Source organism: Salmo salar, chromosome ssa17, assembly GCF_905237065.1.
Source record: "Salmo salar chromosome ssa17, Ssal_v3.1, whole genome shotgun sequence".
Taxonomy (NCBI): Eukaryota; Metazoa; Chordata; class Actinopteri; order Salmoniformes; family Salmonidae; genus Salmo; species Salmo salar.
Window position 1 is genome coordinate 57,493,347 of NC_059458.1, and position 17,423 is coordinate 57,510,769.

Here is a 17,423-nt window from a genome sequence, read left to right on the forward strand (position 1 = left end):
TAGTGTGTGTGTGTGTGTGTGTGTGTGTTTGTGTGTGTGTGTGTGTTAGGGCCAGGACGACACCAGTATCGCGATACTCGCTAGTATCGTGGCAAGGAAACGAAACACCAAGCAGATTTAACTTCTTCAGGAAAACCACTCTAATATTAAAAACATCACTATGTTGTCATCCAGAGTCACATTTACTTACACACAGCAGGTTTTTAAAGGACCAAAGAGTTTGCTCTGCTTCGTGTTTGCCATGGAAAAAAATATTGCGATACTGCGTTTCGTCACAGCCCCAGTGTGTGTGTGAGAGAGAGTGTGTGTGTCAGTGGAGGCTGCTGAGGGGAGGACGGCTCATAGTAATGTCTGGAACGGAGCGAATGGAATGGCATCAAACCATGTATTTGATACCTTTCTACCAATTCCGCTCCAGCTGTTACCACAAGCCCATCCTCCCCAATTCAGGTACCACCAACCTCCTGTGGTGTGTGTGTGTGTGTGTGTAATGTTTCTTGTTAAAGCTGTTAGTGTAGATGTGAAATGACGGAGATTATAATATAAGTGGGTTATGTTGGTAAAGGAGAAACTGAGTGAGTCTTGTAGAGTGAGGGGGAGTGTGTTCAGATGATTGCCTACCTACTGGCACTACACCATGTAGGACGTCAAGCAGTGTGCACTTACTGCAGACATTACAGAGGGACGTTGGAGTTAGACGGCACATAACACCACCCACTGTGACTGCCTACATGGATTCTGTAAATAGAACTCATGCCTGAGTGAGATGATTGCAAAAACATAGATTATATAGGACCCCCAGCCCCCAAAACATTTGCTGGTGATATAGAAAGGGAAACAGACGCGGAGGGGTCTTTATGCTTTCGCAATCATCTAACTCAAGTCCCTGAGTTCTATGTATAGAAGACATACTGTAGGCGCAGATGGGAACATATTTGTCAGTTGAATTCATGGGTGACCATTTCCTGAATGCCCTAGTCTTTTGGTTTTCCTGGCACGTTCCTCTGCCTTCCTATTCCTAAAGAGGACTAGAGAGGGGCTGACCCTGGCCCTCAACGCCATCACCATCCTCTGCATTACAATACCTTCTCTCTCTCTATCTCTCTCTATTTCTCTCTCTCAATTACATGACATGTATTAAACGTCTCCTTCACGGTCACCTCTCCTTCTCACTGGCTCTCATGACTCCATCTCTGTCTGTCTGTCTGTCTGTCTGTCTGTCTGTCTGTCTGTCTGTCTGTCTGTCTGTCTGTCTGTCTGTCTGTCTGTCTGTCTGTCTGTCTGTCTGTCTGTCTGTCTGTCTGTCTGTCTGTCTGTCTGTCTGTCTGTCTGTCTGTCTGTCTGTCTGTCTGTCTGTCTGTCTGTCTGTCTGTCTGTCTGTCTGTGTCTCTCAATTCAATTTGCTTTATTGGCATGACATAACAATGTAGATTTACAATATTAACATAATACAAATAATAATAATTGTCTACGGGACAACAATACTCAAGGGTCAAAGTAACCATACATTGAACAATAACAATAAGCAGAGAGGACATGTGCAGGTTTCTCTCTCTCTCTCTCTCTCTCTCTCTCTCTCTCTCTCTCTCTCTCTCTCTCTCATGTAATTCCATATTTCCATGAAATGCGGGGAGCTTTCCAGTGGCTTATGGACAGAAGGGAATTAATGCGGACATCAGACTGATGTGAAAAGCGTTTTGTTTTTAAATCCCAGGGTGAACGAGGTGAAGGGGATTGGTAAATGTATCCCTGCACTCTTTCCCCTGCCTATTATCTCACAGCTGTGATGGCCTGTCATTGTTATGCTGCCTCACACAGCCCAGGGAACAGAAACACACACACACACACACACACACACACACACACACACACACACACACACACACACACACACACACACACACACACACACACACACACACACACACACACACACACACATACACATACACTACACAGTGTAGCTGGAACAATACCTTCCCTGCAAGCAGAGGTATATCCACACTAACACCCTCACACACTACTGTGCGTACACAAAACCTCTCTCATACGCAACCACCTTTGCCAATTACCTGGGCAAGCCTACGACCAAACTACAATACCTCTTTCAAGTTCCCTCCCACACTCACCCACACATGGAGCCTTACTAATGAGGTAGAATCCTGCAGCCACACAATGGAGCACATAGTTACCCTCTCCGTATGACAGAACCTCCTCACTGGGAGGAAACTGCCTAAATCAGAGCCAAAATGGAGCCCACTGTCCTAATGAGCATGAAGCAGCAGGCTCAGCAGAGCAGAACCCATTTCCTGGTCTTGCGTGATTTGGGTTTGTGGGCCTTTTGTCACTAAACTGTGTTAATTTCAGTTTAGCCAGCTACCTCTGAATGTACGCTGATTGGTCAGTAATGGAACTGATTAATAGTAGAGCGCTAAGTGAACTATTATGAATCGTGTGTGTGTGTGTGTGTGTGTGTGTGTGTGTGTGTGTGTGTGTGTGTGTGTGTGTGTGTGTGTGTGTGTGTGTGTGTGTGTGTGTGTGTGTGTGTGTGTGTGTGTGTGTGTGTGCACGTGGGTAGTTGTGTGTTGTGGGGGGTTAGGTAATCACTCTACCCTCTCAATTTAGTTCCCCTACAGCATTCAGTTCCAGCCCCTGTGAGGAACTGGAGTGATTAAAAAAACAGCCAAGCAAGAAGTTTCTCAGTAAACAGGCTGATTGTGAGATTGAGGCTAAACTGAGGGAATGTAGGAGAAATGTGTTCTAATATGGGAGAGATGCCCCTCTACACTTCTACTGATACGCCTCTGGGTCTCGTTAAAAGGTCTGTGCAGAGTTGATAGGTAAGCAAAAAGGTGTGTGTGTGTGTGTGTGTGTGTGTGTGTGTGTGTGTGTGTGTGTGTGTGTGTGTGTGTGTTTCTCTGCTTATGATAAATGACTGGTCAGCATTGGCAGTCAAGCCTATGGCAGACCTCATGTCACACACACACACACACTCAATTTTGTATTTCTGTAAGGATGCCCAATCCTAATCTTTCTCTTGGGGATTATATAATTCAGACTTTGACCCTATCTAGCAGGGGGATGAGTGTTGTTTTGGGTACTGCTGCAGTTATTTCCGTGCGTCACTGCTCTCAAAGCCCTGCAACCTAATCTTGATTATGACTTAATGAACATGGGGGAAAACCCTGACCGAATCACTTAACGAGTGTGTTTTAAACAACGGCAACAGAGGAGATGGTTTGGCAGGATATCTCCAGCAGGATTTGAACAAAGGAAACATTCATCATGGATTTAAAAGATCTCGTATAACTGTCCCCACTTCTCCAATCCCCCTCTCCTTTCCTCCTCTCTTCCTCCCTTCAGGATAGTCTGCTCTGTCACTGCTCAATGATTCAGCATCCAAACCACACCACTTTGCTGTAGTTTAGTGCTACCCCTTTCTTGAAGGATAATAGTGGTCTCTTGGGTGTGTGAGATTGCGTCTGTGTGTGTATGGGTTCCACACACTCCTTCTCTGCCCTATCACATTCTGTTCCCACTTCACTACAAAGCTATTTTGTAGTGTGTGTGTGTGTGTGTGTGTGTGTGTGTGTGTGTGTGTGTGTGTGTGTGTGTGTGTGTGTGTTTCACTCCAAAGCTATTTTGTAGTGTGTGTGTGTGTGTGTGTGTGTGTGTTTCACTCCAAAGCTATTTTATAGTGTGTGTTTGTGTACTCCCTATCCATCTGCCTGTATTTTTCCTTCAACTCCTTGAAGTACACTCCTAAGTTACATTGAGGAGTCTGGTTGACTGTCAGGTTACCAAACACTGGTATGACCATGCCTTACCTCACACCATTGATACAACACCTAACATTGCATGACATTGTCTTTCCTGTCTCCACCAAAACGTTTTCTCACCATACTGTACTTCCTTTCCTTCTGTCCAGTTAATAAACCGCGAGCATAAACGAAGGCTGTGGGTTGCGCAAGCCCAGCGGGGGTGGTTGCCGTAGCGCCCAGCCTCTGATCTCCCTTTCTGTTTGAACTCAGCGTTGTACGATAAGGAAGCAAAGAACACATCATTTACTCAACACAGAGAAGCAGCAGGAACAGAGATGAAGCATGACTGCTGTACAAATATCACCTCGTCTGTGTCAGCCAATACCCCCGGACCAGGGACAGCGCCCTTTTTCTGTGTGTGTTAAATAATCAAGTGTGTAAAATCTTCTGTGTGTATGCATCTGTGTGTGTGTATTCTTGTCATCCTTGTGTGTGTGTGTGTGTGTGTGTGTGTGTGTGTGTGTGTGTGTGTGTGTGTGTGTGTGTGTGTGTGTGTGTGTGTGTGTGTGTGTGTGTGTGTGTGTGTGTGTCTGTGCTGAACAGACACAGCGGGACAGTGTGTTCAGATGTATTACATAGGCTACTGCAGCAGGGTCCAATCAGATGAGCTTCTACAGTTTCACTGGACTCCTGTTCCATTGTGTTTGTGTTATGGGATGATTTATTTATTCCCCACTTGAGGAGAATAGCCTGGGAGATGATTGTGTTTCTGTAGACAGTGGAGGGGCCCCATAGAGGAAGAGGGGGGAAGGAACCACTCTCTGTAGTGAAGGAATGGGATGGGGCGGGGCAGATATTAGGCAGCAGACACAGGGAAGGGCTACCAAGAGATGAACACACACACACACACATTGCATGATGCGGCATGCGGCCTGCCTGTGTTGGCCTCTACTCCACTGTAGCTGTGTGAGCAGCCCTTCACATTACATCACCCATCACACCACAGGAACAGAAGTCCCAACGGCCCATTTGACCCAGAGGAGACCTGAGGTGTGACCTGAGGTGTGACCTGAGGTGTGAGGCAGACGCTGGGGACCACTTGTCCAGTCGCCCCTGAGAAGGAGAGTGTGCCAGCCAAGCCAACACACACACTTCATCAACCATGAATGCTGCATGCTTGCACTCTCTTACACACACACACACACACACACACACACACACACACACACACACACACACACACACACACACACACACACACACACACACACACACACACACACACACACACACACCTCCCTCGTGCAGGGCTGTCATCTAAGATAGCCCTGTGTAGAACGTAATCCATTGTAACATGAGACAGTGTAAAGTCCAGGGTATCATCATGTCTACTGGGGATTAACAGGACTAGGTACACACACACACACACACACACACACACACACACATATGGAGAGGCATAACTCGTTCCTTTTTGCTGGGTGTGGAAAGCAGAACTCAGACCTGTGTGTGTGTGTGACATAATTCTTTGCTGTGTACCTTAAACAAAGTGTGGTTGGTTTGAAGGTCAGTATGAAAGTAGAGAGACGCTGCCATTGATCCAGAACTTGATCCAGAACTCCTGTACAGAACACTCACCCCGGGCCTTTTCCCCCCACTGAACTGATAGGGGGAGGGCATGTGCAGGTTGCGCTCTCTCTCTTTGCAGTAAACAACACACACACAGACGTGTGGGTGTGTTGTCTGTCTACGTTTCCATGGTGTGTAACTGATCCCTGGTGTGTATAATGTCTAAGAGAGACAATACACGCACACACTCATGCACTCACACACACACTGCATCACTAAGCAGTGTGAGGAAGGTGACTCCTAGCTCCAACTCTCCAATTGAACAATCAACCACATCTCAGTGTCTCTCCCCTCCACGCCCAAATTACCCCCCCCCCCGCTTCTTCATTCATTCATCCCTCCCTGAAACCGCGGTCACAGTTGTCATGACACGTTAACATCCTGTTGTGTGGATGCGTGGCGACGTCTCGCCCATCAGGCCTTCGGGGAGTGTGAGAGGCCCAGGTCTGAGAACGCAACAATACCTGTCTGTGTGTATGTGTGTGTTTGTTTGTTACATCTCATTCCTCTACACAGCGTGAAATCTGTCTTCAGTGGAGCTCAAATCCGTAATGTTTCTCAAGGTCGACATGTCTCTTTACATTCCGTGCTCGGAATTCTGTCGGTGTGAGCGTCGCCGACGCTCGGAATCGCTTGCCCCCCTTCTCTCCCTGCTTTCCCTGCTCTCTCTCTTTTCTCTCTTTTCTCTCTCTCTCTCTCTCTCTTGCTCTCGCTCGCTCGCTGCCTCAGTGGCTGTGGGGTTTTTAGAATGCCCCTCACAACATAGCACAGGCTTACACACACATCGTGACTAGATAATGACAATCGTTTACAATTGGTTGGTTCTTTGAAACTCTCCTCCTCCCTTTCTAATGTCTCTGCAGCATTAGACAGACACCAGAGTTCCAGACTCTCTCTCTCTCTCTCTCTCTCTCTCTCTCTCTCTCTCTCTCTCTCGTACCTCATTGACTTGCTCTGGCAGATATTCTCACTTCTGTCTTTCTTTTATCTGCCTCTGCTGATTTCTTCTCTTCTTTCTCTCCCCTTGTCTTTCTCTTACCTGTTCTCTGTCTGTGCACCTCTGTTATAAGACACTTCATACTCGTCCCCTCTCTTTTCTCCACCTCCCTTCTTTCCTTTCCTCTCCTCTCATCCTCCTCTATCCCCCGTTATGGAGTTTCAATGATATTAGTGAGTGTACAGGTGGAATGGTGAACAAGTAAACTGATGAGACTAAACATGCCATTAACCCTGGTGGAGGATTGAAGTCTATGTGTCTGTCCTCTGACCTAAATACTACGGGTCAGTGCTCTGACCTTTCATCTCTCTGTGTTGTTGCTTTCCAGGCACCTCGCCGGCTCCGAGATGAAGGATCTTCTCAGAATCTCCGTCCCCTTCCTCAAACGAGCCTGTGCCGTCTCTCTCTATGTGAGAATCAACCACAACCATACAACTAAGACTATGTCTCTATCTCAGTACACATCTGTTTGGTATAGCAATCATGTTGAAGGATGTGTAGGTTAAAGCACAAGTTCGATGTTATGTTCGGTACAGTTAACATTTATATAAGTTGAATGTGTGTGTTAAAGCGTCGGTTTGACGTTAGGTTTCGGTACATTTCACTGTTAAGTTGATATGTGTAAATGTAGGTCTAGTTGCGTGGTAATGTCCTGCTGTTCACTCCTCCCTCCTGTAGGTGGCGGTCATCATGTCCTTCAGGCTGTGGCTGATGGGTGGCTCCATGCCTCTCTTCTCTGAGCAGGACAACCCAGCCTCCTTCTCTCCTCACCTGCTCACCAGGTTATTTCTAGCCCTATCACAGACATGTTAAATCAATTTCATTGCTAAAACGCTGAGATACTGTATTGAAATCAGTCATATTCAGTCATATTTCCTGCTACATGTAACCACCATATTAAAAGTTGTATAAAAGAGTATGAACATAAATGGACCCATAAATAGACCCAAACAACAGCCTCCCTCCCTGGGTTAGCCTCCTACCCGCTCCCCAGGCTTTAGGGCCTACTCCATTGTTGTAGGCCTCAAGAGTGTGTGAGCAGTAGCGCTCTGGTCCCTATCTGCAGTGGCAGACACTGTAGCTGTCGTCGGGCAACAGATAATCTGTCATTAGCTCTTGCAAGGCCACCTGGGAAATGTACTTCCTAAATCTCTTCATACCCTACACCCAGTCTTTCTTTCCCTCCTTCCCTTCTTTCTTCCTGGCATTGTCTCAAGGATGCTCTTGTCATTGAGAAAGGAGAATGTCAGTCTTAGTGTTAAAAAACGTTCCATCCAGCCAGCTATCTATTTGCTGTCTATCTATCCATCAGTCAGTGTGCTCCATTATGTTGTAATGAAGAGATGCGTCTCGTAGTGAATACTGAGGATCGAGACTAACCTTGAAGAGTGTGTTTGTCCTTTTGATACTGACAATCAGTCAGTTATGGATATGTGTGTATGAGAAGTGTGTGTGTGTGTGTGTGTGTGTGTGTGTGTGTGTGTGTGTGTGTGTGTGTGTGTGTGTGTGTGTGTGTGTGTGTGTGTGTGTGTGTGTGTGTGTGGTGTGGGTGTGTTTGTGAGAAGTGGGTGTGTGTGTGTGTGTGTGAGAAGTGTGTGTGTGTGTATGAGAAGTGTGTGTGTGTGTGTGTGTGTATCATCGTTGGTGTGTGTGTGTGTGTTTACTCATTCCCTCTCCATCTGTAGTGATGCAGTAGTGATTATCCATCATGTCAGCGGTTCTCTGACAAGCCATTTATAATTCATTGTAGCGGCCTCACTTCTGTCATTAATCTAGCCTGTGTGTGTGTGTGTGTAGGTGCTTAAGTGATTTATTTGAATAAACAAGCGGACTGCGGTTACAGCGTTATATTACTGATTGATCAACCGCTGGTGACTGGAGAAGTAGCTGTTTAGTATATGAATGATATGCAACAGTCTAGCCCAGCCTGGTTAATGGCAGTGTGTGTGTGTGTGTGTGTGTGTGTGTGTGTGTGTGTGTGTGGGTGTGTGGGCGTGCTTTGGAGTTTTTATCTTCAACTGACCATGTTGCAGACCAGTGACATTTCTGTTCATTTAGCATTTGCTATTCTTCTCTCGTTTCTCATAAAGGTGTGTTTGTGTGTTATTGTCTAGTTGTTTGTGTGATTGTCTAGTTGTGTGTGTGTGTGTGTGTGTGTGTGTGTGTGTGTGTGTGTGTGTGTGTGTGTGTGTGTGTGTGTGTGTTTGTCTAGTTGAGTGTGTACATCAAATTCAATACTGAAAGATTTTGAGAATCTTGAGTGTCATACTGCAACTCACATTCTAATCCATTAAACATCAAGTGCCATTGTCTGTGATTGCCTTTTTCTGTGTGTGTGTGTTTGCCCATGTGCGTGCATGTATTTACCCGTGTGTGTGTGTGTGTGTGTATTTGAAGGTATTTGTCTATCTGGTGTGTCAGTGTCCTCTGCGCTGAGTGGTGTGGAGTGCTCTCCTCACATCGTGACTGTGTGAGCCTTTAAGGCTGTTAAGCTGGGTGGTTTGACACCTGAATTCAGGACTCTTGATCAGGGAGAACATGCTGGAACACAGGAGACAGAGGAGACACAGCTACAGTCCTCAAACCTCCCATCACCTACCTGTCAGCAACTGCTATTCATTTTCTCCATTATTCTTTCTCTCTGTCTCAATGTCTTTCTCTTTTGATGGCTGTTTCTCTCACTTTCTCTCTCTTTTTCTTGATTACGCTCCCTCTCTCTTTCACTCCCTCTCTCGCTCTCATTTTCTCTCTCTAACTTTTCTGTCGGTCTCTCTATTTCTGGAGTGCTCTCTCTCTTTTACTCCCTCTCATTTTCTTTCTTTTCTTTCCTTTTCTTTCTCCTTTTCTCATCCATGCATCATTTTCCTCTCTTTCTTTTCCCCCTTCCTCACTTCTCCCTGCCCTGTCTTCTCCTCTCTGTTATATTTTTTTTTTTTCACTTTTATTTAACCAGGTAGGCAAGTTGAGAACAAGTTCTCATTTACAATTGCGACCTGGCCAAGATAAAGCAAAGCAGTTCGACACATACAACAACACAGAGTTACATATGGAGTAAAACAAACCTACAGTCAATAATATAGTGGTGGTGGCGAAGTAAATACAATATAGCAAGTAAAACACTGGAATGGTAGATTTGCAGTGGAAGAAAGTGCAAAGTAGAAATATAAATAATGGGGTGCAAAGGAGCAAAATAAATACAGTAGGGGAAGAGGTAGTTGTTTGGGCTAAATTATAGATGGGCTATTGTCACGGTTGTCGTCGGTAGAAATGGACCAAAACGCAGCAGGCATGCGGTTGTTCATTTTGAACATTTATTCCATCCAAAATGAACACAAAAATAACAACAGAGCGACAAAATGACAGCCTTGAAGGCAACACAGCAAATCCAAAGACAATCTCCCACAATTAGACAAACAAACACACCCAACTAATATAGGACTTCCAATCAAAGGCAACACCACACAGCTGCCTTCAATTGGAAGTCCACCCCAATTAACCAAACATAGACATACAACTAACTAGATAACACATAGAAATACATACACACAGACCATAAACCAAAAACCCGGAAACACTAAATCAAACACCCTATTTTCCAAAACACCACCCCGAACCACATAAAACAAATACCCCCTGCCACGTCCTGGCCAAACTACAATACCAATTAACCTTATACTGGCCAGGACGTGACAGTACCCCCCCCTTAAAGGTGCTAACCCCGGAAGCACCTTAACAAAATAACCCCAAACAACAAAACCAAAATTCCCCTCTACTAAAGGGAGGGAAGGGAGGGTGGCTGCCGTCAACGACGGCACTGTGCTACACCCCCCCTCCCCAACCCACCTATATCTGGAGGTGGCTCTGGTTCCGGCCGTTCCAGGCTGTCGGGCCACTCTGGCATCGCCGGGGGGCAGTCGGGGCAGTCTGGCAACGCGGGACAGTCTGGGCAGTCTGGCAACTCGGGACAGTCTGGGCAGTCTGGCCACTCGGGACAGTCTGGGCAGTCTGGCCACTCGGGACAGTCTGGGCAGTCTGGCCACTCGGGACAGTCTGGCCACTCGGGACAGTCTGGCCACTCGGGACAGTCTGGGCAGTCTGGCCACTCGGGACGTTCAGGGCAGTCTGGCCACTCGGGACAGTTCAGGGCAGTCTGGCCACTCGGGACAGTTCGGGCAGTCTGGCCACTCGGGACAGTTCAGGGCAGTCTGGCCACTCGGGACAGTTCAGGGCAGTCTGGCCACTCGGGACAGTTCAGGGCAGTCTGGCCACTCGGGACAGTTCAGGGCAGTCTGGCCACTCGGGACAGTTCAGGGCAGTCTGGCCACTCGGGACAGTTCAGGGCAGTCTGGCCACTCGGGACAGTTCAGGGCAGTCTGGCCACTCGGGACAGTTCAGGGCAGTCTGGCCACTCGGGACAGTTCAGGGCAGTCTGGCCACTCGGGACAGTTCAGGGCAGTCTGGCCACTCGGGACAGTTCAGGGCAGTCTGGCCACTCGGGACAGTTCAGGGCAGTCTGGCCACTCGGGACAGTTCAGGGCAGTCTGGCCACTCGGGACAGTTCAGGGCAGTCTGGCCACTCGGGACAGTTCAGGGCAGTCTGGCCACTCGGGGCAGTTCAGGGCAGTCTGGCCACTCGCGGCAGTTCAGGGCAGTCTGGCCACTCGCGGCAGTTCAGGGCAGTCTGGCCACTCGCGGCAGTTCAGGGCAGTCTGGCCACTCGCGGCAGTTCAGGGCAGTCTGGCCACTCCGGCAGTTCAGGGCAGTCTGGCCACTCCGGCAGTTCAGCGCAGTCTGGCCACTCCGGCAGTTCAGCGCAGTCTGGCCACTCCGGCAGTTCAGCGCAGTCTGACCTCTCTGGCGACTGTTGACTGGCGGGCAGCTCTGACGACGACTGTTGACTGGCGGGCAGCTCTGACGACGACTGTTGACTGGCGGGCAGCTCTGACGACGACTGTTGACTGGCGGGCAGCTCTGACGACGACTGTTGACTGGCGGGCAGCTCTGACGACGACTGTTGACTGGCGGGCAGCTCTGACGACGACTGTTGACTGGCGGGCAGCTCTGACGACGACTGTTGACTGGCGGGCAGCTCTGACGACGACTGTTGACTGGCGGGCAGCTCTGACGACGACTGTTGACTGGCGAGGCTGGGTTGACACACTAGACTCCTGGTGCGTGGTGCTGGTACTGGGCGTACCAGATTGCGAACACGCACCTCCATGCTAGTGCGGGGAGCTGGCCTGGGGCTCCATTCTTGCCCCGCAAAACTCCCCTTGTGCCCCCCCCTAAAAAATTCTTGGGGGTGCCTCCCGGTCTCCCTTACCTCGCCAGCCTTCTTCCGCTGCTTGGTCCTTTGTTGGTGGGAGATTCTGTCACGGTTGTCGTCGGTAGAAATGGACCAAAACGCAGCAGGAACATTTATTCCATCCAAAATTAACACAAAAATAACAACAGAGAACGAACGACAAAATGACAGCCTTGAAGGCAACACAGCAAATCCAAAGACAATCTCCCACAATTAGACAAACAAACACACCCAACTAATATAGGACTTCCAATCAAAGGCAACACCACACAGCTGCCTTCAATTGGAAGTCCACCCCAATTAACCAAACATAGACATACAACTAACTAGATAACACATAGAAATACATACACACAGACCATAAACCAAAACCCAGAAATACTAAACCAAACACCCTTTTAACAAACACATCACCCCGAACCACATAAAACAAATACCCTCTGCCACGTCCTGGCCAAACTACAATACCAATTAACCTTATACTGGCCAGGACGTGACAGCTATGTACAGGTGCAGTAATATGTGAGCTGCTCTGACAGCTGGTGCTTAAAGCTAATGAGGGAGATAAGTGTTTCCAGTTTTAAAGATTTTTGTAGTTCGTTCCAGTCATTGGCAGCAGAGAACTGGAAGGAAAGACGGCCAAAGGAGGAATTGGCTTTGGGGGTGACCAGAGAGATATACCTGCTGGAGCGCGTGCTACAGGTGGGTGCTGCTATGGTGACCAGCGAGCTGAGATAAGGGGGAACTTTACCTCGCATGGTCTTGTAGATGACCTCGAGCCAGTGGGTTTGGTGACGAGTATGAAGCGAGGGCCAGCCAACGAGAGCGTACAGGTCGCAGTGGTGGGTAGTATATGGGGCTTTGGTGACAAAACGGATGGCACTGTGATAGACTGCATCCAATTTATTGAGTAGGGTATTGGAGGCTATTTTGTAAATGACGTCGCCGAAGTCAAGGATCGGTAGGATGGTCAGTTTTACGAGGGTATGTTTGGCAGCATGAGTGAAAGATGCTTTGTTGCTAAATAGGAAGCCAATTCTAGATTTAACTTTGGATTGGAGATGTTTGATGTCAGTCTGGAAGGAGAGTTTACAGTCTAACCAGACACCTAGGTATTTGTAGTTGTCCATTCTAAGTCAGAACCGTCCTAGTTGTAGTTGTGTATTCTAAGTCAGAACCGTCCAGAGTAGTGATGCTGGACGGGCGGGCAGGTGCAGGCAGCGATCGGTTGAAGAGCATGCATTTAGTTTTACTTGTATTTAAGAGCAGTTGGAGGCCACGGAAGGAGAGTTGAATGGCATTGAAGCTCGTCTGGAGGGTAGTTAAGTGTCCAAAGAAGGGCCAGAAGTATACAGAATGGTGTCGTCTGCGTAGAGGTGGATCAGAGACTCACCAGCAGCAAGAGCGACATCATTGATGTATACAGAGAAAAGAGTCGGCCCAAGAATTGAACCCTGTGGCACCCCCATAGAGACCCTCCGATTTGACACACTGAACTCTATCAGAGAAGTAGTTGGTAAACCAGGTGAGGCAATCATTTGAGAAACCAAGGCTGTTGAGTCTGCCGATGAGGATGTGGTGATTGACAGAGTCGAAAGCCTTGGCCAGGTCAATGAATACGGCTGCACAGTACTGTTTCTTATCGATGGCGGTTAAGATATCTTTTAGGACCTTGAGCGTGGCTGAGGTGCACCCATGACCAGCTCTGAAACCAGGAAATGCTGGGCATGTTGTGCTTAGTGGGGAGAGAGGGGGGTTGTGGGCGGTGGGGGAATTGAATCTATGTCCCGTTCCAGTCTGATCATTGCAGTTGGTGAGCATACTCCTCCATGTTTAACTCTCTGGCTCTGTCAGTTTGCCAAGTCTGGAGGAGTGTGTGTGTGTGTGTGTGTGTGTGTGTGTGTGTGTGTGTGTGTGTGTGTGTGTGTGTGTGTGTGTGTGTGTGTGTGTGTGTGTGTGTGTGCGCATGTGTGCACTCATGTTTGTTCATGCTTGTGCCTGTCTCTCTGTCTATGCCTATCTGTATGTCTTTCTCTCCAATAGCCAGCCTGACTGGTGGCAGGCACAAGCAAAAACAGTGGCAAAAACAGAAAGAGAATGTTGTAATTCTGTACATCCTTACATCCATGGCACATATCTGGCCTCCAATTCAACAGGGATTTTCCCCTCAATCTACTATAGCACTAGGTCAGGTGAAGCTGTCAATAGATCACTTAATGTTGTCCCCCGGCGTTAGATGTTCCTCCATAAATTGATGATATACCAGCAGTTCATATTCACTCTACATCGCCTCTCAAATCAACAGGCGATCTGAACCCGCCTGTCCAAATCAATGGAGAATTGAGTTTCCCTCTCTATTCTATAGAAAGCTTGTTTTGCTGCAGAGAGAGAATCAATGTGTAATCTATGCATATCTCTAAGGCTGCTGCTCTTCTGAGTGGGAGGAGAATGCTGATAGGGTATCTCAGTAGGGTGTCACTGTGTTCTCATGCACTTCTGACCAGAGAGGGGGCTGGGTGCCATTTGGATGCAGAAACACACACGTGCAAATTACTTCTAGCATCACCCTACTGTGTGTGTGTGTGCGTGCGTGCGTGTGTGCGTGTTTCTGCACATAAGCGTTTGTGTGGGTGTTAGGATTCATTTTTATCAATGCACTGAAGCACAAAAATATGCCTTTTCCCGTTTGCAGTTTTGTCAAATCAAAGTTTCATTTCACTTCAAGTCACATCGACTGTGTGCCCATTTGAAAAGTTTTGTCTTACAGTTCACCATCCCAAATACCGAACTCACTAACTCATCTCCAGTCATAGCTTCAGCTACAAAGCAGTTCATTCAGAACCGTTCCTTACAGCTCTGTGTTTGTTGTTCCAGTTAGTCCTTGAGTAGAGGAACGGCCACCCACTCAGACTGGAGCTAAAGCCTTTCCATTTCCATAGAGGAGCCAGCTTATCTGTTCTAAACGATAAGGGACTGCCATTGACTGTAATGGAGAGTCATTTAGTGATTTAGCAGTGTGTGTGTGGCTATGTGTGTGTGTGTGTCCTCTATTGCTTCACGCTCCCCTCTCTCTGTTTTCTTTCATTACTCGTTTTCCTCTCTCAGCCACCAATCCTTTCACTTTCCCCTACTCCCTCTCGTCTCTGTCTCCTGCTCAGTCAAGCAGACCTCTCATTCCTCTCTTTCTGTCCGTGGCCATGTAATGGTCTCAGGTAGCTCCCCCAGTGCGACAGAATCAATAGCACAGCCGCTCGGACTTCTGCGTCCCAAATGGCACCATATGGCCTTTGTAGTGCACTACTTTTTGACCAGGGCCCATAGAGCTCTGATCAACAGTAGTGCACCAGAGGGAATAGAGTTCCATTTGGGACACAGCCCCATATCTAAACTCACGGAGGACATGATGACCAACAGAACAGGAACAGGATGCTCTTTCATGGCTGTTGGCAGTAAACAACATAGAGTGATTGAATACAGTATGATTAAACTTCCTGCAAATGTAATGTAAAAATGTGACCAACAGTTAACATTTGAACCCTCTCTCTCTTTCTATTTGTCTCTGTTCTTTCCTCTTCTCTTGTCTTCTCGCTCTAGGTTCCTGACCTACTGCTACCTGTTGGCGTTCAACGCGTGGCTGCTGCTGTCTCCCGCGGTGCTGTGTTATGACTGGCAGGTGGGCAGTATACCCCTGGTGGAGTCACTGTGGGACATGCGCAACGTCGCCGCCCTGCTGCTGGGAGTGGTCATGGTCGCCCTCTGTCTGCACTGTGTCATGTCGCTACAGGTGAGATGGACATGGAAATGAGGTGCCTTCAGAACAGCCCCTCAGAACAGCCCCTCAGAACAGCCTCAATTTGTCGGGGCACGGACTCTACAAGCTGCTGAAAGCGTTCCACAGGGATGCTGGCCCATTTTGACTCCAATGCTTCCACAGTTGTGTCAAGTTGGCTGAATGTCGTTTGGGTGGTGGTCCATTCTTGATACACACAGGAAACTGTTGAGTGTGAAAAACCCATCAGTGTTGCAGTTGTTGACACAAACTGGTGCACCTGGCACCAACTACCATACCCCGTTCAAAGGCACTTAAATATTTTGTCATTCATCCTCTGAATGGCACACATACACAATCCATGTCTCAATTGTCTCAAGGCTTAAAAATCATTATTTAACCTGTCTCTTCCCCTTCATCTACACTGATTGAAGTGGATTCAACAAGTGACATCAATAAGGGATCATAGATTTCACCTGGATTCACCTGGTCAGTCTTTATCATGGAAAGAGCATGATGTTCAGAATGTTTTGTACACTCAGTGTATTGATTCTATCCGTCTAGTACTTGGAAGTCTACGTTGGAGGCTAGGGGTTTCTGAACTAGGCTTGCTTTCACACACTGATACTCACAGGATCCTAAACATGAAAACTCTCACCTTCCAATCACACCACACTCTGTTAGAGGAGATGCTCAAACTCTCACACGTTATTTGCCCGACCCACACCATGAACATACAGTAAACGCTTTCTCTGCGTTGCCGTGGTGTCAGGCAGTGTTTAGAGAAGGAGAGTTAATTATGTGTGAGAAGTGTGTGCACTGCATCGTTCGTCGTTATTGAGTAGACCTTTAGTCTTTGGTCCCCATCCCGCTCAGACAGAGTGAGAGGTGTCTCGTCTGCTACTGCCAGTTGTCAACACCGAATGGCATTTGTGAAATTGATCTCTTCACCCTGCTTGTCCTTCCCGTAGTTTGCGTCGGAATAATTGTTAAAAGCTGAAAGAATTGTGAGAGCTCTTGTTCTCTTCCTGTAGTTTTGGGAGGTAACTTTTCTCAATACCCTGATCTTCTTGTAGAGGATGAAGCAAAACTAGGCGGCAGGTGGCCTTAGCGTTGGGCCAGTAACTGAAAAGTCGCTGGTTCGAATCCCCAAACTGACTAGATGAAAATAATCTGTCTATGTGCCCTTGATTAAGGCATTTCACCCTAATCGCTCCTGTAAGTACTATTTCTCAATTCACTTTACCCTTAACATGGCCTCAACACCAGTCATCCAGAACAGCCCACTCAAACAGAGTGCTGTGATCAGGTGTGAGTGATGGGAACAGGAAGTGTATTGAAAAGGAGTCAGGTGTGTGTGTGTGTGTGTGTGTGTGTGTGTGTGTGTGTGTGTGTGTGTGTTGCCAGAGAAAGGTGAGGAAAGACAAATGCAAGTGAAGAAAAGCTAGATAGAGAGATGCAGTACGAAAGAGAGGGAGAGTAAAAGAGAGGAGCATGAAAACTTTTCCATTAGCAGGGAAGAGTGAGGAAATTAGATTAACATTTAATTGGCCAGCCCCTGCTGGGTGGGTACAGGATTACTGTAGGAGAATCTGACTCATACTCTACAAACAGCAATGGTTTTCTGCTGTGCACTAATCAGACAGGGGTAAACTCATGAGGCTGGTTAGTGTCATCGGTTGTTAAGACAAGTTTATCACCGCTTTGATGGCTTTATTTGGAGAGAGAGAGATGTAAAGTAATGTTCAGCACAGTGTCATTTACCTTCTGATGAGAGGCGAGTCCTACCATGATGGAGGATTCCTATTAATAGAAATTCCATCTTTCTCACACCTGTCTCTTTTTTACTGCTTTCTTTATCTTTCTCTCCCTATTTCAATCTTCTCTCTTCCCCCCTCTCTCCCCTGTCTCTCTCTCTGACATCACTTTGCTCTGTCTGTTTTGCTGAGGTTTGCGTGCGGC

General features: G+C 47.5%; 1 protein-coding gene across 1 annotated transcript in view; it reads left to right on the forward strand.

The window, feature by feature from the left end:
- Positions 1-17,423, forward strand: part of LOC106576167 (protein O-mannosyl-transferase TMTC1) — a 98,449-nt gene that overhangs the window by 47,629 nt on the left and 33,397 nt on the right. Inside the window, exons 5-7 of the mRNA XM_014153132.2 lie at positions 6,716-6,797; positions 7,066-7,169; positions 15,287-15,476. Of these exons, the coding sequence (XP_014008607.1) occupies positions 6,716-6,797; positions 7,066-7,169; positions 15,287-15,476 (376 nt within the window). The remainder of the gene's footprint in view (positions 1-6,715; positions 6,798-7,065; positions 7,170-15,286; positions 15,477-17,423) is intronic.